Source organism: Eumetopias jubatus, unplaced genomic scaffold (assembly GCF_037043125.1).
Source record: "Eumetopias jubatus isolate StellerSeaLion01/CBP00866 unplaced genomic scaffold, mEumJub1_p1.0 scaffold_3, whole genome shotgun sequence".
Lineage (NCBI taxonomy): Eukaryota > Metazoa > Chordata > Mammalia > Carnivora > Otariidae > Eumetopias > Eumetopias jubatus.
In genome coordinates this window covers 88,039,476-88,064,308 of record NW_028274809.1, presented here as the reverse complement: position 1 = coordinate 88,064,308, position 24,833 = coordinate 88,039,476, and the positions used below count along the sequence as shown (strand labels likewise).

General features: G+C 34.1%; 1 protein-coding gene across 2 annotated transcripts in view; it reads right to left on the bottom strand.

Moving 5' to 3' along the window:
- LRP1B (LDL receptor related protein 1B) overlaps positions 1 to 24,833 on the bottom strand; it is a 1,880,289-nt gene that overhangs the window by 956,038 nt on the left and 899,418 nt on the right. For both annotated transcript variants that reach the window (XM_088022156.1, XM_088022157.1), the window contains one exon: positions 6,029 to 6,191. In XM_088022156.1, coding sequence (XP_087878282.1) covers positions 6,029 to 6,191 — 163 coding nt within the window. The remainder of the gene's footprint in view (positions 1 to 6,028; positions 6,192 to 24,833) is intronic.

The following is a 24,833-nucleotide window of genomic DNA, read 5'->3' as shown; positions in this document are numbered from 1 at the left end:
CCATAAAAGAATACATCACATCAATATCTTTGATGCCCTCTTTTCATCTGAGTGATATAGGAAATCCATCCATATATTTTTAAAAGCAGTACCACTGGCTCATATGTACTTCTTGTTTTCACAGAACTCTATGTAAGAAACAATTAGAAATAATTTTGACCTACTTGGAAATATAAAATTATTCTTTTCTAATAATGGCACAGATTCTTCCAGTATGCAAACTATTCTCTGGCAGAGAGTATAAGAGCTTTCATGCCACTTGAGAATCATTTTATAAGTGAAACAATAATTTACTTAATGTTACCCCAGTGCCTTAGAAAATTCACATAGATTCCAAAAGTGTTGGAGAATCTGATAGAATAAAAGCTACCATCAGTTTCTTAAAGTATATCTTTAAAGATAAAAATAGGGATACTAGGACTGCTATCCAGAGTACTCCCACCCCAGCTTCTTCTTTGTATTGTAAAATGTTACTGGAAAAAAAAATGCCATTTGCCTTAAAAAGAGAAAAGAAAAAATATTCCTCGGTATGAGTTTGAATGGCCTTGGCCAAAAGGAAATAGAAGAGTTATCCTAGAAAAGGAAATAAAGAATTGGAACAAAGTATTTGTCCATATTCCAAACAACTTTAGCTAAGTTAAAAGAGACCCCCTAAGTGCCTGGGAAGAACAAGGAAATGTCAAAGAATTGCACAGAGGAGAGAAATATCATACAACAGTGGTTGTAGTAGATGACGTTGGCTCTTAATCCATTTTTCTTTTTCCATAGTAGCTTGGTCCCAATTCACTCCCATGTCCTTCTGTCTTTCACATGCCAGTGGTTAAAAAAAAAAAAAAAAAGGCTTTTGTTGTCCCATTCAGGTAAGCATCTACCCCATTTCTGACCAAGAAGGTATGAAAGTATGTCTGCTTATGAGCTCTTCTACACCCAAAGAAAATATAATGCTTTCCTCCCACAGTTTTTTTTTTTTCCTTTTTTCTTTATTTTGAATTGAGTATCTTGCTTCTACACAGGATCCCTAGACTTCAGTAGCCATTTATGATAACAATAGAATTAGCCCGAAAAGCACACACTAAAGATAATATCACAAAGAGGTAAATGGACACACATCCTTAATAATATTGTTGAGCCATTAAAATAACCAATATAAGAACTGTCTTATATCTAGATTTTTAAGTGAAATAATAAATTCCTTTATAATTTAAGTTATACATAGTATTTTTTTTCTATTACTTTAACTATGTGAGTGGACATCATTAATCAGAATGAGAATTCAGAGAAGAAATCTCTTATAGGGAGGGGTTGGAGGGATGGGAAGATACTAAATACAATTACTAGAAATAGCACTGTGAACTCAGTAATTTAGAGATAAGCTTAACAAACACTGAAAACTTATCGAGTGAAAACGAGAGAGAGAAGAGTAAAGAGAGCAAATAAAGATGTAAAATGTTTTCCATTATTTTGAGTTATTTGTGTTATTATGAGTGATGTGAGCTAAGAAAAGAGTGATAGTTGAATCAATTTGGGATACGTTTCCAGTAAAGGCTGTAGTGAACATAAACCACTCCAAATTATTCTTTCATAATTCCAGGATAATCACAATATAATTTGTATCTGAAGCAGACAGTGATTAAAGGTAATGCCATACATGAACCTCTACTTAAGGAGAGGCCTGGAGAGGACTTTGGAGCATTCGAGCCTAGACAAAATGAATTGATGAGAATAATTTGAGTCATATATAAGACAGCTAATATGGATTTATACCCTTCAGTGAGCCTTTGAACCACTAACTTCACTCGAAGTAGTGCAGACCCTAAAACACAAACTTGCATATCCATGTGTTCTTGCCTAATCACATCAGCAACTCCTGAAAGGAATTTGGGATTGAAAAGTGGCAGTGATAACTCTCCTAGAGCACTTAGTAAACTGGCCAATGTAAGTAGATGCCTATTGTTTAGATAATTTTCTATGAATCTAAATGCCATCTAGGTGTGCTGAAGTCACCCAGAGAGGGGAGTAGTAGTACAAATAAGAGATGAGCATGTAGATGTTTAGATTGATTGTGGACAGATAAAAATATGAAAATAGAGCTAACATCATAATGATACTCACTTGAATTTGTTGTTACAGATAAGAAAACACATTGGTAAGACTCGGGGAATAATTAATACAATTTTTTAAGACTAGGGATATAGTCTCTGTGCTCCATTAATTACCCACTGAGTATAAGAAGTGAGCAAATAACTCCTTGCTACTCTTCACCTGGTGAATTTAGAGGTCCACCCACCTCAATACCACTCCTTTGTGCAGGACCAAGATTGTTTCAAAGATACATGAATAAACCAAAATACACTTTTAGCAGTTAGTTTTGTTTATTTTTCTATCTATCTATCTATCTATCTATCTATCTATCTATCTATCTATTTACCTATCTATTTTTAAAGAAACTTTAAGTTCAATATCTCCAAGAAGAAAATTAGAGCAAGTCAACACATAAACTCAGTAGGATGATATTGAAGTTATTGAAATGTCTCTATTCTTTGAGTTTTCTTCTAATAAAGAGAAATATGCAAAAAGATTTTGAGGGAGACTAAGTTTACATTATTTCAAGAAACATTTTTGTGGATATGTGTAGAGGATAGATCTTCCTCGAAAAGGTAAGACTCACAATTTGTAACCTATCAAAATGTGAATATGAACGTCTGAAGACTAAGGGTACTCATGAATTACATATGAGTATACAACCCTTAAAGTTTGATACTTCCATGAGGAGAACAAGAACATATAGTGGCACATCTTTGTTCAAACTTCCTAATGTTCAAACCCGTAACAACTTCAGAATATCTGAATCATCAAACTAACAGATAGTGGTTAGTTGTGGGGGTGTGTAGTCTATAGATTTAATTTACCATAGTGCAGTCTGAGGAGATTAACAGACAAAGGTCAGAAAAATTCTAATTATGTCTTATTAAAGGTGAATAGTGAGTGCAGGCTCTAATTTGGAAACCTAGGCTGGCTCTGAGAGCCACTTAATAGAATTGAAACACCTGATATCTACCCCAAAGATCTCCTTGTTACAAAACCCCTTTCATGGGCATGAGCAAACCTGCCTCAATTCTGGTTTCCCACATTCACAGAGCATCTTAGATTAGAATTTCATAAGTCCATCCTACTGCCTGATAGCTGTTTACTTCGATTCTATCTCTAATTTCTCTTCTATGATTAGTTTTGCCAGCAGTAGAAATCCAGGTAGGTAATAGGAAAAAGTTTATTAACTATTTAAATACTGTCAATCACTCCTGTGTGCTTTCAACTTCAAGACTTGAGCTTCCTCCTCTGCTTCCTGGCAGTTGGCCTGCTCTTATAGAGAATAAAGACGATGACACTCTTTTCCCTGGTCACATTGGGTCATGAATTTCACAAATAAATCCTACAAACACTCTGCCATTCAGCTCTACAAGTCAAAAGTCCAACCTATACAGAAAAATGGTATACATTATACTTAGAAAATATGCAATTCCTGCTGTTTCTCATGACAGCGGAGAGTTTCCTTCTCCCTCTGGTTAGCCATCTCACATAACTCTACTGAGTTTGGGTTTTATATATGGTACCATACATCCACCAAAATACATTTTTCCCAAATTGCCAAACCAACTTCATTATCATCATTAAAAGTATAGCCAACTAAGAGATACATTTTTCAAAGCAGCTTTTGAAGAGGTAAGGCAAATCTCCCTCCATTTCTCCTGCTATTAAAGTCAAGCTCTAAGAATCATGTCTGACTTTAAATATATCCCAATGTCTTCTGAAGTTACAAGAGAATGAGCCAAAGATACCCTCACTCACTCCATACAATTAAGAAAATGTAGGAGAATTTTCACTGATGAACATGTCTCCTTTGGTAGGTCAGGCAGAGCTGTTCTAGCCTTGACTATTCAAAATACTCTGGAGCAGACCCCAAAGTAGAAGTTAAAGGAAAAACCTAGTGTTCCTATCCTAGATAGTATCATATTAATCCCAGCCAAATTTCTGATAATAAGAGAAAAGTAGAATTTATTTGAAAATGTTCTATTACAAACTGGCTTATATTTATAAAAGAGCAAAGCTCTGCTGTCTCTGATTTCTACGATTCATGATTGAAAAACTGTGTTAGAGACATAGAGCAAACTCAAACAAAAAATTCCAGAGAACGTATTGTGATAAATGATACATGACAAAATAACATTTAAACAGTTACTAGGCCCAAAGGCATCCTGCAGAGAATAAGCACAAACAATATGGGGGTTTTCTACTCCTAATTCCTTTGATAAACATGACAAAATATGGTTCTTTCATGTAATGACAGAGAGAAAACAGGAAACTTGAGAACATAAAATACGTTGCTATTCAGAAAGGGAGATGATGTTCACATATATTATATTTCAGATTGACAGTTTTATTTAGAAAGGGTCTCTGGATCTTTGTTTTTAAGAATGGGGAAGGATAAGATGGTAAAATGAGGGGTGAAACACAATAGCTTCACCTCTTAACATTTTTGACAGATAAGACTGTCTAAAGGCTAATTTGAAATTCAGTTAGCACATCCAGGGAAAAACATGCAAGCAAATATATTTCTAAACAGAAGTCCAAAAGAATGTTGTTGGCACGTTTGTAAATTTCCAATTCTTTCTTACTACCCTTATCCAACAACCCAAACAAATCAGCTTAAATACAACAGTTTAAATCTTTTACTAATGTCTTTTGAAGCATCGCTGCAGTCAGATTGAGTCAAGTAACCATCTGCTGCAAATACAAATAGAGCTACATTCAGGAATTATATTACACAGCCTTCCTAGCAAAGTTCTTATGTGCAAGCTGTTCTTGTCAAAATCAAAACCATTGTGATGATGCATCTTAATATTCAATCAGACTTTAAGTAAAGAGTGACAAAAGTCCACATATGGATGACAGCTGTTTCTTCAGTAAATATTTTCCCATTTATTGAATGGAGGCTTATGGTGGTTCAGGATATGTTCCATCAGACATTTCAGACTGAACTGCTTGGGGGCGATTAAAACAAGGATAAAATTTCAGTTTTCAAATCTTTGCTACACCTTACCTCTGAAAAAACCACAGCTCCTCAAATTAAAATTGTACATTATGTCATTAATGTGAGAGTATCCTTGCCCACTACTGACTGGAGAAACAAATGAATTTATAAGCCTCTACATCTTTTTTGCCCCTCCCACTCAATAATGCCATAGTATTTGTAAAATTGAAGCATGATTCCTATATTGATTTTCTAATCATATTAACAAACTTGTTGGGAATTTAAACATTTATGACTATATTTTGATAAACTGAGAAATATTTAAAAAAGATTAATGAGCCTATTAGCTAAAAGTTCAGATAAGACATCTTTTTTAACCAACAAAGAGGCTTGCAAAATTAGAAAGTAAAAAAAAAAAAGAGGGAGAGAAAATGAATTCTGATGAATTCAGTAACTACATAATTATGCAGTATTTGCATATCAGTAGTTAGAGAAAAAAAAGTTGGTTTCAACTAAAAGATGACCTTAATGTTTTAGTAGTGACCGTGAACTTGTATTATGCCCCTTTTATAAATCCCAAATGTGTTGGATATAAGTTTGTCTTTCAAGTCAAAATATTTCAGAAACTTGCTAACTACAAGGTCTACTGCTAAGGAAACTTAAAAGTCTTCTTTCCTTAACCCAAAACTATCCCGAGGCTCTTGTCTGGTGACCCCAAATCAATTCTTAAGAGGGTGACAAGTTGTTTGTATCTCAGGTTAGGCCAGCAATATTAATGTTTTAAGGAATTGGTATTTCCCAGCTTCTGCATGGTAAATTGTAGCCCTTTTTTCCTCCTTGCAATGCAAATGTTGAAATTGACATTTAAAAATACTTTGAACCTATAGTCTTATATTCCACAGCTCCTATCAGAGACTGATCTATTATATTTTTTTGATCTATAATATTTTTTCATTGGTAACTATCTCAGATCAACACTATAAAAAAAGAACTTCTTACCCTGCTATTGGATCTACTGCTATTGCCTTAGGATTATGAAGCTCCAGGTCAATCAGGGTGACACATACAGACCCATTGTAATTACAAACAAAGATCCGGTCACTGACATGGTCCACGAAATAGAGATTTCTGGTAAGCCAGTCAATTGCCATTTGTTGCACATCTGAAAAACACACATACACAAAATCATTGCATTGCAGGTGCAAATTTAGTATCATAAGCCAAAGAGTACATAAGTCTGCCCAAACCATCACAGAAGACATTTCAAAAGTAAAGGTAGTTTTATAATTAAAAAAAAAACCCTCCAAAGATAATTTTTTGCCATGCCAAAATAAGTGATTTAATTATCCTGTAAAGTAATGACTACCTTTTGATACCTTTCTTTTTGACATATAAGGACTGAGGATGATCTAGGGAAATGGGTAAAAAATTTCTAAATCTTAAAATACACGTATTTACAATAAAATCTTTGTCCTAAATCCCCCATTTATACAAAATAGTTCATTCAACCCAATGGTTCAATGATACAGCTAACTCTTTAGTAGTAAGAGTAAACTTTTTATAAATCTAAGGGTAAACCCATATTTTCAGATCCTCTTCCATTAAAAAAATAAAAGGAGGGGTGGAAAAGGCAGAAAAGGAGATCTGTAAGATTTGTTTACAAAAAATATTCAAAGCAAAAGAAGGGGTGATATGTTTTCCAATGGCATACATAGGCATTATAAAACAGGCCTGCTCAAAGATTAATCTTCTAGAAGAGTGTTTCAATAGTACTTTCTGTGATGAAGGATATATTCTACATCCATGTTGTCTAATAAAGTAACCATTAGCCAAATGTGTCTAGTGAATACTTAAAACCTAACTAATGTGACTGGGAAACAAAATCTGTATTGTATTTCATTTTAATGATGTCAGATTTAAATCTAAAAAAATGTAGCTAGTGGCTACAGTGGATAGAGCAGCTCTAGGAGAATGTATCTGTGTTTGACTTGAGTACCTTCCATTTGAGACCTATACCACTGTGGAATTTCATGCTAATTTGTAGGTATTTATCTGGTAGAAAAGATAACTTCAAAGGTTATGGTCATACTGCCCTGTGAAGCATTAACCATTTTTATGCTTTCCTACAAATTTTATTTATATATTCTTTCTCTTTAAAATGCCTGCAAATATCCACTAATGCTCTTAGATCCGCCATGCTGGGCTGGTTCCCTCAATAATTCCATAAATAAATATCTGGTTCATATTTATTCTTGAATTTTATGACAGTCATGTTTTTATCTATTGGAAATTATACTGATACCTCTTTGTTCAAACTTACTATGGATCTATGGTTCATTCACTAAGCAGTTTCCTTATATAATCTGGACCTAAACATTCTTCCTACTCTGTGCTTCAAAATACTTCCTTAGTAACCTGCTGCTTCAGTGAATGATATCCCTTCAACAGAAAGACTAACATAGATGCATGTGTCATTATTATCACTCTTAATGGTATATTGTCAAAGCAAGGTACAGAAAATACAAAGTTTGTGGGAATTTCTATCATGCCTTACAAGGACAAGCAGAGAGTGGATATTGCAATTCATTGGAAACACATTTTCAAGCTATCGATTACAGTTTCATTCCTGAATTGCCCAGTCTTTATGGAAACGTAACCATTTAAATGTTCCACAAACTACATGCAGCTTTTTTCAAACAGTTCAGCAACCAGGATTTTTAAAAAGCTGAACTATTTCTCTGTCTCCAGAAATCTGCAAATGCATGCTTTGTTTGTTTTTTATTCTTTTTACATTATTATATCAACTAGAGCACAAAACCCACTGTTTCAAATGTCATTTTAAATACCCTGGGTTCAAATAAAGTACGTGCCAGAGCCCATTCAATGACCCATCCCTCATCTAGGCATGCAGTTTGTGGAGTCTTTGCAATTGTAATTCCAAACAAAAGAGCTTTTTGACAGCATTCACACCTTTTTTCAACTCTTTATCATTACAGAAAGATTCTCTGCTACTGAAACAATAGTTATTGTTAACAACCATCCAAGTTTGAAGCAACAAGGTCTCACTAAAGAACCTAATAATTAGCCAAACACTTAGTAATTGTGGGTATTGGCTTTGTTTCCTTTTCTTATATTTGAAATTTCTGTCTAATTTTAATGTAATCTTTTATTAAGATTGGAGAATTGAGGCAATTAGACAAAAAGTTCAAGTAAGCAAGCCAATAGTTACATAGATAGATAAGTAAATAAATTTAGCTGAAATTATTTATACATTTCAGGAGATAAGTGAATCTTCCAGACAATGGATTCAGTATTTCATTTTAATTTTGCTGAAATATAACCAAGATCATAGGAAATTGTTAAAGATCACTGCAATCATTTTATGACATTATGAAAAAAAATCCTAAATTTTTAGTTAGACCCTTATTACTTTACTGTTACTAGAACAAAAATTTAAACATATTCCTGTTATTATGTTTTCTAGTCGCTTGCTTTTTATTCATTTTTCAATTGAAGTCAACTGGATTTTTCCTTTTTTGTGGGGGGATGGCTTTTATTATGGTTACTCAGAACTTTCTAATTGGCAAATGCAAAGGTTACTATCCTGCTCCTATCTACAAAATATAAACATTGGTAAATTTTTAAATGATAATGAAAAAACAATGAAGTATTTTGAAACCTGTGCAACATCATATAAGTAGCTATTAACAATGTTCTTAAAACACAATATTTGTTAGGTCTAACAACTTAAAGTTATACCCAGTGAAAATAAAATGAAAAATTCAAGGAAAATTTTTTTTTAAAAAAAGACAAATACTTATACTCTATAATTGGATTACAAAAACACTTTATAATAGACTTTTCATCATAATACAAGGCAAGTAATTAATTTCCAGAGTTGGTGAATATGGTACTGAAACATTTTAAATTCACTAAAATGTAATGTATACTAACTATTATGGGCTGAATTGTTTTTCCCCAAAATTCATGTGTTGAAGTCCTAACCTCCATTGCCTTAGAATGTGACTGCATTTGTATATAAAATCTAAAAGAGATGATTATACCAAGGTCATTAAAGTAAGCCCAAATCTAACCTGACCCATATCCTTATAAATAGAGATTAGGACCTACAAGGAGAGATAGCAGGAATCCCTACACATAGAGGAAAGGCTATTTGCAATCCAAAGAGTGGCCTCAGAGGAATCCAAAAGTTGAAACCTTGATCTGGAACTCCCTATCTTCAGAATTTTGAGAAAATGAATTTCTGTTGTTTAAGCCTGTGGTATTTTGTTATGGTACGCTGGCAAAATTACATACTTACTCAAGTATTGTTTCATAGAGTTGTCCATGCCACAAAATTATTAAGAATAAAAGTCAAAATCTTGTTAAGAAAAGAATATAAAAGAATGTCTACAAGTCCTTTCGATGACATACTGAACTATTGTCTCATAGACACCTTAAAAAATTAGTTCATTTTCCTGAGTAATATATCTTTGTTTAACTTACAATTTAATAGTTATCAGATCCTAGTCTCTATGAATTTAGATATTAATTTGCACATTTGTAAATTGCAAATAATTTATGTCCAACAGAGATGCAAATTATTTCCATCAGGTTGTAAAGGTAACCCTAGTTTTATTGTCCTGTACGACATTAACTAGTTTTATACCTAACTTTACAATCTTAAATTAGCATGTTTTTATTTCATTGATTATAAATACTTCAATCTCTTCTGTACTCCTTTGAACCAGATTTACCATCCTCTGGTTCTCATTAATGAGCTAAGTGACTCCCTCCTTAACACATATTCACTATATATTTGTTTGAGTCATGTTTTTAACTTTTTGAAAGTTACACATTGACAAAATTTACTTCTTGATTTCTTTTCAATTTATTTGCATGTAATCTTCAACTAGCCAGAGATGGAAAATGGAAATGTCCACAAGAATGAGAAAGATAACATAAATAGGCAAAACTTGTTTGAAGTTTGAACTATGACAAAGCTAGAAGATAACCTGGAGTATACATCTACTTAGAAATGTAGGCTCAGTTCGAGCTGATTATTTTTACTTCATAGAAATGCTTCATTATTTCAAAGGAGCCCAAAATACAGTCTTTTGCTGTCTACAAGAGACTCACTTCAAACTAAAGATGCACACTGACTGAAAGTTAAGGAATGGGAAAAGATATTCCCATGCAAATGGAAAGAAGAAAGCTGAGGTAGAATGCTTATATTAGGCCAAATAGACTGTAACAACAACAACAAAAAAAATGGTTGCAACAAGAAACAAAGAAGGGCATTACATAGTGATAAAGGGCAAATCCAACAAGAAAGTATAACACTTGTAAATATTTATGCACCCAACATAGGAACATCTAAATATATAAAGCAAATATTAACAGATACAAAGGGAGAAGTTGATAGAAATAAGATAATAGTAGACTTTAATACTCCACTTCCATCAGTGGATGTCCAGACAGAAAATTAATAAGAAAACAATGTCCTTGAACAACACATTAGAACAGATAAACTTAACAGTTTTAACTTTTTTTTTAGTTATATCTAACTAAAAACAGCAGAATACACATTATTCTCAAGTGTTCATGGGATAGTCTACAGGATAGATCACATAGCAGGCTACACAACAAGTCTCAATAAATTTAAGAAGACTGATCACATTAAGTATCTTTGCTGACCATAATACTATAAAATTAAAAATCAATTATAAGAAGAAAATTAAAAGAAAAAGAAACAAACACAAACATGTGGAGACTAAACAGCATGTTACTAAACAATAAATATGTCAATGAAGAAATTAAAAAAAGAAAAAAATAATACCTGAAAGAAATGAAAATTGAAACACAATTGTCCAAAATCTATGGGACACAGCAAAGGCAGTTCTAAGAGGGAAGTTGATAGAAATACAGTTCCACTTAAAGAAATAGAAAAAAAAAAAAAAAAGCCCATCTAGCCTTACACCTAAAGGCACTAGAAATAAAAGAACAAACAAAACCCAAAACCAGTAAAAGGAAGGAAATAATAAAGATTACAGCAGAAGTAAATACAACAGAAACCAAAAAAGTTCTCCCCCAAAACCCCAAAACAAAACAAACAAACAAAAACCAACAGGACAAATCAATAAAACCAGGAGCTGCTGGTTCCTTGAAAAGCTCAATAAAATTGATAAACATTTAGCCATGTGACTCATCAAAAAAAAAAGACTCAAACAATTAGAAAATAAAGAGAAATAATAACTGACACCACATAAATACAAAGGATTATAAGAGATTATTATGAAAAATTATTTGCTAACAAATTGGACAACCTAACAAATAAATTCCTAGAAACAGATAACCTCCCAAAACTGAATCAGGAAGAAATAAAAAATTTGACAGACCAACTACCAGCAATGAATTTAAATCAGTAATCAAAAAACTCCCAACAACAATAACAACAACAACAACAAAAGAAAGAAAGAAAGAAAGAAAGAAAGAAAGAAAGAAAGAAAGAAAGAAAGAAAGAAAGAAAGAAAGAAAAGAAAGAAAGAAAGAAAGAAAGAAAGAAAGAAAGAAAGAAAGAAAGAAAGAAAGAAAGAAAGAAAGAAAGAAGGAAAGAAAGAAAGAAAGAAAGAAAGAAAGAAAGAAAGACAAAATCCAGGAACAGAAGTCTTCACAGGTGAATTCTACCAAACTTTTAAAGAAAAGTTAATACCTATTCTTTTCAAACTATTCCAAAAAATAGGAGAGGAAGAAAACCTTCCAAAGTCATTCTTTGAGGCCAGCATTACCCTGATACCAAAACCAGATGAAGAGATCACTAAAAAAGAGAACCTTAGGCCAATATATCTGATGACCATAGAGGCAAAAATCCTCAACAAAATATTGGCAAACCCAATCCAACAATTCATAAAAAAATCATTCACTGCAATTGAGTGGGATTTATTCCTGGGATGTGAGGGTGGTTCAGTATTTGCAAATCAATCAAAGTGACACACTGCATCAACAAGAGAAAGGATACAAACCATATGGTCATTTCAATAAACCGAGAAAAAAACACTTAACAAAGTACAATATCCATTGATGATAAAACCCTCAACATAGTAGGTTTAGAAGGAACATACCTCAACATAATAAAGTCCTTATAAGAAAAACCCACAGCTAATATCATACTTAATGATGGAAAAGCAGAGATTGTCTCCTAAGATCAGGAACAAAACAAGGGCATTCACTTTCACCCTTTTTTTTCAACATAATATTGGAAGTCCTAGCCACAGCAATCAGATAACAAAAGGAAATGAAAGCCATCCAAATTGGTAGGGAAAAAATAAAAACTTCAATATTTGCAGATGAGAAGACACTATATATAAAAATGAATTCAGTAAGGTTGTGGGATACAAAATCAATGTATAGAAATCTTCTGCCTTTCCGTACACAAATAATGAAGCAGCAGAAAGAAAAATTAAGAAAGTGATACCATTTTAATTGTATCAAAAATAATAAAATACCTAATAAACTTAACCAGAGTTGAAAGATCTGTACTCTGAAAACTATAAAGCACTGATGAAAGAAATTGAAGACAAAACAAAGAAATAGGAAGACTTTCCATGCTCATGGATTGAAAGAACAAATATTGTTAAAATGTCTATACTACTCAAAGCAATTTACAGATTTAATTCATTCCTTATCAAAATACCAACAGCATATTTTGCAGAACCAGAACAAGCAATCCTAAAATGTGTATGGAACCATAAAAGACCTCAAAAAACACCAAAAGCAATCTTGAAAATGCAGAACAAAACTGGAGGTATCACAATCCCAGATTTCAAAATATACTATAAATCTGTAGTAATCAAAACAATATGGCACTGGCACAAAAACAGACACAAAAATCAACAGAACAGAATAGAGAGCCCAGAAATAAACCTATGCTTATATGCTCAACTAATCTTCAACAAAGGAGGCAAAAATAGGCAATGGGAAAAAGACAGTCTCTTCAACAAGAAACAAAACAAACAAAAAGTATCTTCCTCCTTTGTCAGGAAAACTGGACGGCTACATGCAAAAGAATGAAACTGGACCACTTTCTTCCATCATACATAAAAATAAACTCAAAATAAATTGCGGACCTGAATATGAGACCTGAAAGCATAAAAATCCTAGTACAGAGCAAAGGCAGCAATTTCTTTGACATCGACCATAGCAGCATTTTTCTAGATATGTATCCTGAAGTGAGTGAAACAAGGAAAAACAAACTACTGGGACTACATCAGAATAAAAAGCTTCTGCACAGCAAAGAAAACAGTAAAACTAACAGACATTCTACTGGAGGGAGAAGATCTTTACAAATGACACAACTGATAAAGAATTAGTATTCAAAATATATAAGGAACGTATGCAACTCAACACCAAAAAACCCAGACATAATCCAATTAAAAATGGGCATAAGACAGCAACGGATATTTCTCCAAAAAAGGCATACATTTAACCAACAGCCACATGTTGGTTATGTGCTCAATATCACAAAATGCTCAATATCACTAATCATCAGGGAAATGTAAGTCAGAATGGTTAAAATCAAGAACACAAGAAAAAACAAGTGCTCGTAAGGATGTGGGGAAAACCAAAAACCAAAAACCTGTGCGCTGTTGATGGAAATGCAAACTGGTGCAGCCACTATGGAAAACAGTATGGCTATTCCTCAAAAAATTAAAAATATAATTACTATATAATCCAGTAATTCTACTACTGGGTATTTACCCAAAGAATATGAAAACACTAATTCAAAAAAATACATGCACCCTCATGTTTACTGTAACGTTATTGATAAACAAATAAATTATGAAAGCAGCCCAAGTGTCCATCAATAGATGAATGCATAAAGAAGATGTAGTGTGTGTGTACACACATACATATGTACATATATACAATGGAAGACTACTCAGCAATAAAAAAGAATGAAATCCTTCCATTTGCAACAACATGGATAGATCTAGAGATATTACAGTGTTAAGCGAAATAAGCCAGTCAGAGAAAGACAAATACCATATGATTTCATTCATACATGGAACTTAAGAAACAGAACAAACAAACAAAAGCAAAGAATAAAGAGACAAACCAAAAAAGAGACAAACTGGTTATCAGATTAAGAGTATACTTATCACGAGGAACACTGAGTAATGTATAGAATTGTTGAATCACTACATTGTACACCTGAACCTAATATAACACTGTATGTTAACTACACTGGAATTAAAATTTAAAAAATAATAAAGTAGTTTTCTTGTAATTAAAAAAAAGGAAAAAGAAAAGGGAAATAAAAGTCATTCAAATTGTTAAGGAGAATTGTTAAGGAAAAAGTTAAACTGTTACTATTTTTAAATGACATAATACTATACATTAAAAAAAATAACCTCTAAAGCCTCTATCCCAAAACCATTAGAATTAATAAATGAATTCTGCATAATGCAAAATCAATAGACATATATCTATTGCATTTCTATATACTAAAAATGAACTATCACATAAAGAAATTTAGGAAATTATCCCATTTATAATGACATTATAAAGAGTAAGATATGGAGGAATAAACTGAATCAACAAAGTGAAAGACTTATACTCTGAAAACTCTAAGACATTGATGACACAAACTGATGACACAAGGAACAGAAAGATAAATTATGCTCATAGATTGGAAAAATTAATATTATTAAAATGTCTGTACTATCCATGCAATCTATAGATTCAGTACAATCCCTATCAAGCTACCAACATATATTTTCACAGAACTAGAATAAATAATCCTAAAATTTGTATGGAACCACAAAAAGCACCAAATAGCGAAAGCAATCTTGGGAATGAAGAACAAAAGCCACAGGTATCATGCTCCTGAATTTCAAACTATACTACAAAGCTATATTAATCAAAACATTATGATACTGGCATAAAAACAGATCCAATAGATCAATGGAACAGAATAGAGAGCCCAGAAATAAACCTATGCTTATATGGTCAATTGGTCTATAACAAAGGAAGCAAGAATATACAATGGAAAAAAGACAGTGTCTTCCATAAATGGTGTTGGGAGAACTAGACAACTACATGCAAAAGAAGGAAAGTGGACTAATTTCTAACATCATATACAAAAATAAACTTAAAATGGATTAAAGACTTAAAAATAAAACCTGAAACCATAAAACTCCTAGAAAAAAATAGGTATTAAGCTCTTGGACATTGGTCTTAGTGATACATATATTTTTAAACTCTATCCTCAGGGTAGGGCAATAAAAACAAAAATTAAAAAAAAAAAAACACAGGGCCACATCAAAGTAAAAAGCTTTTGCACAGCAAAGGAAACCATCAACAAAAAGAAAAGTCAATGTATTAATGGGAGAAGATATTTGCAAATGATATATCTAATAAGGGGTTACCATCCAAAAATATATAAAGAACTCATAAACCAATATCAAATAAGCAACCAATCTGATTAATAAATGGGCAGAGGATCTGAATAGACATTTTCCCAAAGATACACAGATGGCCAACAGACACATGAAAGGATGCTCAACATCACTAATCATCAGGGAAATGCAAATCAAAACCACAATGAGATATCACCTCATACGTGTCTGAATATCTCTTATCAAAAAAACAAAAAAATAACAAGGGTTAGAAAGGATGTGGAGAAAAGGGAGCCCTTGTGCATTGTTTGTGGGGAATGTAAACTGGTGTGTCACTATGGAAAATAGTATTGGGGTTTCTAAAAAATGAAAACTAGAACTACCATATGACGTAACAATTCCACTTCTAGGTATTTATGCAAAGAAAATGAAAACAGTGATTTGAAAAGACATATGCACCCCTATGTTCACTGCAACATTATTTACAATAGTCATGGCATGGAAACAACCTAAATGTCCATCAATAGATGAATGGGTAGGGGCGCCTGGATGGCTCAGTCAGTTAAGCAGCTGCCTTTGGCTCAGGTCATGATCCCAGGGTCCTGGGATCGAGCCCCACATCAGGCTCCATGCTCAACGGGAAGCCTGCTTCTCCCTCTCCCCTAGGTGTGTTCCCTTTCTCCTGTCTCTCTCTCTCTGTCAAATAAATAAATAAAATCTTAAAAAAAATAGATGAATGGGTAAAGGAGATATGGTGTAAACATGCAGTGTAATATTACTCAACCATTAAAATATATATATATATCTTGTCATGTGTGACAAAATGGATGGACCTAGAGTACATTACACTAAATGAAATAAATCCTAGAAAGATCAATACCATATGACTTCACTTAAATGTAGAATCTAAAATCAAACAAACAAACAAAACAAAACAAAAACAGACAGAGAATAAAGTGATGATTTTCAAGAAGGTTAGGGAAGTGGGAGGTTGGATGAAATAGGTGAAGGGGATTAAGAGGTACAGTATTCCAGTCATAAAATAAATAAGACATGGGGATGCAATGTAATGTACAGCATAGGGCATAGAGTCAATAATATTGTAACAACTTTGCATGGTGACAGATGGTAAGCGGATGTGACTATTTTGTAATGTATATAAATATGTACTATGTCATAGATCTGAAACTAAATTGTATATTAATGTCTTTCAGTTAAAAAGAGAAAACGGGGACAATAAAAATAAATAAAATAACAAAGAAGCCCAAAATATGGATTTTTGGATTTCATTTGAAGTCTCCCAATTTTTAAATATGGCAAACTAATTTTTAAAAATTGTAAGGCATTATATGTATCAAACAAAACTTGTCTGTAGCCAAACTGGATCAAATCACTAGTGTGACTCCACCAAAGCAAACAGTATATATAATTTATTTCAGTCTAACCCTCTACTTAAAGTATGTTCTTGAGAAAGTCACTCATATCTATAAAAGTCATTGTTCTTATATTCAATGAACATAATATCCAATTTACAAAATGGTGAGGAGATTAAATCAGAAAACAAATATTAAGAATCCAACACAATGACATGCGGTAAGTATTCCATGAATATTAGCTGCCTTCCAGAGGCAGAAGGACTAAAACGTTACCCTTTAGTTTATGTCTTTGTGTGTTCTTGTCATATTTACTACTAGGGAATGGCATGTTACTAGATAAAATCATAAATAATTAATGATAAGGTAGACACTTAATGGGTTTGATAATTTTAAAATATACCCACAAATGTTTTGATACTGTTCCTTTCAGGAGATGAAGCTTAATTCTCTTCCCTTTGGGTGCAAGATATTCTTTGTGACATTTTGTACTGAATAGAGTGTGGTAAAAATGACAGAGTGTGATTCAAAAGATAAGCCATAAGAGGCATTATGACTTCCCTTTTCCTCTTTCTCTTTGGATCACTCTGGTGGAAGCCAAAAGCCATGCTATGAGGATACTCAAGCAACCTTGTGCAGAGGCCCATTTTGCAGGGAACGGATACCTACTGCCAATAGTCACAAGAATGAGCTTGGAAATAAATCTTCCAGCCCAGTTAAATTACTGGATGCCTGTTAACAGTCCTGGCTAACATCTTGATTACAACCTCAAGAGAAACCTTATGCCAATCACCTAGCTAAGCAACTCCTGAATTTCTGACACACAGAAAGTATAAGATAATAGGTGCTCTTTTTAAGCCACTAAGTTTGGGGGTAATTTGTTATGCAGCAGTAGATAACTACTGTAGTTTTTAGAGATAGATTTTATTGGCTTCCTATCACTTGGATACCATTTATAGAAGCAGATCTGAACTAAATTGTCTCTATAGACAACTGGTTTGGTTCCTTTAAATTACCTGTAGTGTGGATTAATACTAAAACAGAGGATACTCTATAAATGCTCATAAATGAACGCTGGGAGATTTAAAGATAACTTTTCTTATTTCTCTTGAAAATTTTTGCTTTATTTTTACAGTGTTTTTCTGGGCTGAAACAACTATATTTGGGCATGATCAAGGTATGGGTCTCTTACACAGTCCCCTCTCAAGAAGGGCAGTGTCAGAGAGTATTAATGACTTATGGAGTGACTGGTCAGAGGGGGTACCCTTAAAAGGATAGTATTTTAACTAAGTTCAAAATAAGATGGTTGACCATGTGGAGATTTGAGGGCATAGCCTACCAAGCAGGACTGAATTTGACGTATTCTCAAAATGAGAGCAGGGATGTGAGGAGCTATATCATAGCTAAAATACGAATGAATGACAATAGATGAGGTAATAGAGACTGGCAGGTGTACACAAACTACAGTAGATGAGTAGATTTCACAAACATATTGAAAAACCAGGAGTTAATTTTATTTTAAATGCAATTTTTATTTTTATCTTGCTGTAAATGTACATGATTTAAAAAGTCAAATAGCCCATCAGGGCTGACAGTAAAATGTAGTGGTGCCTACTTCACCTCTACTCTTCTAATTGTTTTATCTATCTCAACTGTATTCACTTACATAATTCTATATAGCATGTTTCTACTATAATTTTAGTGTTTTTAAAGTTATTTGTATAATCTATAGGCTTTTTGTTACACAAGATTAGTATTTAATTTTATACCCCTCCACACATACATACAGATATGCATTCATGCTTTCTCTCCCTTCATCCTCCCACAATCTTAATTTTAGTGATATTAATATTCAATGTTTATATAACTATGACTACATAAATTTTTGTTGAAAAGCAAAGAAAAGTTTCATACTTCCTTCCCTGAATAACTTGCTTTTTCAGAGTTCCATTTTTTCTTGCTGTTTTTTCCTTTGGTATAATTTATTATTGCATAATCCTACAAAAGAACTCTAAAACTTCTCCCTAAATGAAAAAAAAAAAAAAAGCCAAAACAAAACAAAAAAATACACTCATCTATTAATGTCTTTTTTTTTTTTTTTTGCTTTTGACATCCTTCCAGTTGTCTGACATCCCCTTATTCCAATCTGTATAGCTTGTTCCATAGCCATAATCCTGGGGCTTTTTTTTTTTTTTTAATCAGTCCAGACATTTATCATTTAAGTATGTCAGAAATCAAACATCTCATTTTCTGCTGATGTAGGGGATAAGAGGTTGCCTCACTGTGGAGACTAGGGTAGGGGATCTAGGAGCCGAGCTGTTCTCAAAACACGTTCTAAACTAATCCACTTATTACTACTCCTATCCTATAACCCCACCTTTAGAGGTGACCAGACTCTAATTTTTGAGCCTCTCTGGGGTTCTTCATCTCGGCATCCCATCTGCACTCAGCAAAGCAGAGAAACATTAAACATAATTCATTTATCATTTAATCATCTGCTCTTTATTATCCAAAATTATCTCACATGCTTTGTCTCCTCTTTCTTTTTGGATTAGTAAAATAAAAGACATTTCCTTTTATAGCATTTACAGGAGGTTTCCAAAAAATAAACACTTTTGTTCAATCTGCAGTGTTTAATGGAAAATCCCTGGGGACAGTTTCAAGCAGAAATTTAGATGTCTGTTTAGCTTTTTAAAAAGATCATTCTAGCTGTTGTGTGGATGAAAGGGATACGTCTGAAAGCAGGTGACCAGTTAGGAAGATTCTGTAAATTCCAAGAAAGAGATGGTGGCTTCAAAGAGTATCAGAGCAAAGGTGAGCCTATGCAGTATATACTATATATATTTCCTTTGTCAAAATTAAATATATAAGGAATACATGTAAGTTCTGGTCTAGCTTAGATGAAGAAGCCAAGAATGAGAGAAAATTTGAAGACATCACAGAAAATCAGAAACATTCCAAACACAGATTGCTTCTATCCATGTCTTTTCTTTTTGTATATTATGAATATTTTAACTTAGCATTTTTATTTCCACACAAAGATTGTCCCTCAAGTTGTGATGTTGCCTTCACTAAAGAGAGTTATATTGCTTATAATGTAAATACAGAGAAGAGCAGGTAAAAATAAAATTTAAAAAATGGTAAGATTGTAAAGAAACTATCTGTTTTCTTTGATTTATGTGTCTCTTGGTTTAAGTGGTAAATTAACATTTAAGTTTTATATCATATTTCTTTGCCAGAACATTTGAAAATGCTCACTGGATGATAAGATGTAATTACATTTATTTTTATATGTCACCATAATCTTTATCAAGAAGCATGTACTCACTTTATCCCTCTATGACATTAAATAAACTGAATTGAGTAAAAAAAGCCTCTGCCTGTTTGGTATAATAATTAAAATGGTATTATAGAAGTTTAATTTGTGTGTAATCCTTAATAAAGAATAGACTCTGGCATATTACAGAACCTTCTCCTTTTCCTTTAACTAATGAAAGACTGCCTCTTCCTAGGCTCCAACTCTGTTTCTTAAACACATGAAATGTAGTCAAAATGATCATCAAGGCCTGTTCTTTATACGAATAGTCACAAAGTTCTACATACACTCTGTGCATGTCTTTATGAGAAAAGACAAGGAAGGTGCTTCTAACATGAAATGGTGGGCCAATATTAGGTAGTTGCATAAGTCTTCAGTGTTATGTTTTCTCTTGTGAGGAAGGAACAGAAGATTGCCTAGCTTTCACTCTTCCACTATTTCTCAATTACAACTTCTAACCCACATTAAAAACCAATCTTACTTCCTATGGTGAACACACTTCGAAAAGATGCAAGTGTTATTCTCTCTCTACAGTAAAAATGAACAAAACAAAACAAACACGCAAACAAAAAACAAAACCAGTTTGCACAAGTGTTTTTCCCACTAGGCAAAATTTTGCATTCTTATTTGACTCATAATTCAGATGATTCATCCTTTGTTTTAGTTTTATCGGTCCTCACCTCATCCCAGACTAAATCTATCACACATCTTAAGAGCTTCACCTGAAATGATACATTTCTTTCCATCTCTAGTATTACTCTCCTTAGTCAAGACACTGTTTTCTCTCCTTTGGATTGCTGCAATAGCTTCTTCACTGATCTTTCAACCAAGGGATCTTTGTAAAACCCAGATGATATCAGGACACCGAAGAAGAAAACAGTTCTCTTTATAGTCTGAGTTGTTTGTCAGTGATAAAAAAAGTTTTAACAAACTGAAAAGATTCTTGGAATTTACTCTCCTGTGCTAATGCTTTCAAAATGATATCACTGATATTTTTATAAATATCTACGTTTGCTGAAATTCAGCTCAATTTTAGATCAAAACTTTATGGAGTGTTTCTCTTTGTAACATCTTACCATGAACACCATCCAGGAGATGACACCAACATACATTTGTGTTGTTTCTTCCTCAGGGTTTTAATAAACAACAAGTTTTAGTCTAAATCTTAAGTCTATATATTTTTTTAATTTTATTATGTTATGTTAATCACCTTACATTACATCATTAGTTTTTGATGTAGTGTTCCATGATTCCTTGTTTGCATATAACACCCAGTGCTCCATTTAACACATGCCCTCTTTAATACCCATCACCAGGCTAACCCATCTCCCCACCACCTCCCCTCTAGAACCCTCAGTTTGTTTCTTGGAGTCCATAGTTTCTCAGGGTTCTTGTCCCCCTCCAATTCCACCCCCTTCATTTTTCCCTTCCTACTATCTTCTTTTTTTTAAACATATAATGCATTATCTGTTTCAGAGGTATGGATCTGTGATTCAATAGTCTTACACAATTCACAGCGCTCATCATAGCACATACCCTCCCCAATGTCTAGCACCCAGCCACCCCATCCCTCCCACCCCCCACCACTCCAGCAACCCTCAGTGTATTTCCTGAGATTAAGAATTCCTCATATCAGTGAGGTCATATGATACATGTCTTTCTCTGATTGACTTATTTCACTTAGCATAATACCCTCTAGTTCCATCTATGTTGTTGCAAAGGGCAAGATTGGGCAAGATTTCGGTTTTTCTGATGGCTGCATAATATTCCATTGTGTGTGTGTGTGTGTGTGTGTGTGTGTGTGTGTGTGTGTGTACACACACACACACATATATATCACACTTTCTTTATCCATTCATCTGTTGATGGACATCTTGGCTCTTTCCATGGTTTGGCTATTGTGAACATTGATGCTATAAACATTGGGGTGCACATAGCCCTTTGGATCCCTACATTTGTATCTTTGGGGTAAATACCCATTAGAGCAATTGCTGGGTCATAGAGTAGCTCTATTTTCAAATTTTTGAGGAACCTCCATACTGTTTTCCAGAGTGGCTGCACCAGCTTGCACTCCCACCAACAGTGTAGGAGGGTTCCCCTTTCTCTGCATCCCTGCCAACATCTGTCATTTCATGACTTGTTAATTTTAGCCATTCTGACTGGTGTGAGGTGGCATCTCATTGAGGTTTTGATTTGGATTTCCCTGATGCCGAGCGATGTTGAGCACTTTTTCATGTGTCTGTTGGCCATTTGGATGTCTTCTTTGGAGAAATGTCTTCTGCCCATTTCTTTTTTTTTTTTTTTTAAGATTTTATTTATTTGAGAGAGCGAGAATGAGAGAGAGAGAGAGAGCACGTGAGAGGGGGAAGGGTCAGAGGGAGAAGCAGACTCCCTGCTGAGCACTCAGCCTGATGTGGGACTTGATCCCGGGACTCCAGGATCACGATCTGAGACGATGGCAGTCACTCAACTGACTGAGCCACCCAGGCGCCCTCTTCTGCCCGTTTCTTGACTGGATCATTTGTTCTTTGGACTTTGAGTTTGATAAGTTCTTTATAGATTTTGGATACTAGACCTTTATCTGATATGTCATTTGCAAATATTTTCTCCCATTCTGTCGGTTGTCTTTTGGTTTTGTGGACTGTTTCTTTTGCTGTGCAAAAGCTTTTTATCCCGAGAGTTCATTTTTGCCCTTGCATCCCTTGCCTTTGGTGATGTTTCTAGGAAGAAGTTGCTGTGGCTGAGGTCGAAGAGGTTGCTGCCTGTGTTCTCCTCTAGGATTTTGATGGACTCCTGTCTCACATTTAGGTCTTTCAACCATTTTGAGTCTATTTTTGTGTGTGATGTAAGGAAATGGTCCAGTTTCATTCTTCTGCATGTGGCTGTCCAAGTTTCCCAACACCATTTGTTGAAGAGACTTTTTTCAACTGGACATTCTTTCCTGCTTTGTGGAAGATTAGTTGACCATAGAGTTGAGGGTCCATTTCTGGGCTCTCTATTCTGTTCCATTGATCTATGTGTCTGTTTTTGTGCCAGTACCGTACTGTCTTGATGATGACAGCTTTGTAATAGAACTTGAAGTCCGGAATTGTGATGCCGCCAGCTTTGCTTTTCTTTTTCAACATTCTTCTGGCTATTCAGGGTCTTTTCTAGTTCCATACAAATCTAGAGCAATCTACACATTTAAGGCAATCCCTGTCAAAATACCATCAACATTTTTCAAAGAAATGGAACAAATAATCTAAGTCTATATTTTTACTTTCCAAAATATCACTCCTCTCCTTAGAATCTCCAATGACTTCTTGCCACAGTTGCATAAAATCCAGTCTTTAACCTCACTTAGGTTTTTAAACTCCCTTCCACCTCATATCTGCCTTGCTCACTCTGGTCCAATCACACTGGCCTCCTTACTTTTTCTTGAATCTGCAAAGAAATCTTTTACCTTAGGACATTTGTACTTGATCTTCAAGAGAAGATTATCTGAATGTGCATGGTTTGGGCTCTCGCTTCATTCAGGTGTCTGCTCAAATGTCAGTTTCTCAGAAAAGCCTCTCTTGACAAGCGGATATTAAAAATACCACCTCACTCCCCCTCCACACACAGTGACTCATCCCCACCAGTCAATACCATTGCCCTATCTTCATTTTCTTTGTAACATTCATCACTGATAGAAATTAACTAGTTATTTAGTACTTCACTATCTCCTCACATTAGAATGTAAGCCCCATGCCACCAGATTCTGTATATCTTATTCACTGCTATATTCCCCAAACCTAGAATTGTGTTCAGCCCAGGTAAGTTCCCAGTAAATGTTTCCAAAGCAATACTGCTGTTCTATTCATGCTAGTCTTTGCTCAAGAACCTCCTGCCTAAAATCTGTGCCCTCACCTCTAACTCAATCAGTTTGGGGGTCATCTTATGTCACAGCTCCTTTGTTCTTTAATCAGCTGCAATATTTTCCTTGATTTTACCTGTGAGCTCAAATTTGGCAAGTCACTATTCTTTACCCAGGAAAGATGTATATAAGAAAGATTTGCATTATTTAATGTGGACGAGTACTATTATGAAAGCATAATTGGACAGAGAGCAATTTGCAGGAATAGTTGAGGGATGATAGTGCCATATAACAGTTGGAAGAATAATGACAACTGGCGAGCCTAAGTGAATAAGAAGGGATAATAAAGCAAAGATCAGAACACTGTCCTGACAAAATGTTGTACTGGGGATGAAATGCCATCACATCCACTTTTGCATTAAAACTGCCACATCTTAACTTCTACAGCCTTACTGCTTCCAATTTTCTACAGTCCTTCTTTGTTGTCTATGTGTCCCAAGAATCATTTTATGACTCTCAGAGCTTCACAGCTTTGATTAAGAATTTATTGGCACCTTGGCCATAGTTTGTCTCTGAGATTACTGGTTACCTTGACTTCTTCTGGTTGTACATATTAGATTACTTTAGATTACCTTTTTGACGCATATCCCTAAAAACACAAACTTTTTTTTTTTTTTAGATTTTATTGATTTATTGGAGGGAGAGAGACAGAGACTGTGAGAAAGAGCAGGAGCAGGGAGGAGAAGGAGAAGCAGGCTCTCTGCTGAGCAGGGAGCCCAGTGCAGGCCCGATCTCAGGACCCTGGGATCATTGTTCTGAATCGAAGACGGATGCTTAACTGACCGAGTCACCCAGATGCCCCTAAAAACACAAACTTTTGATT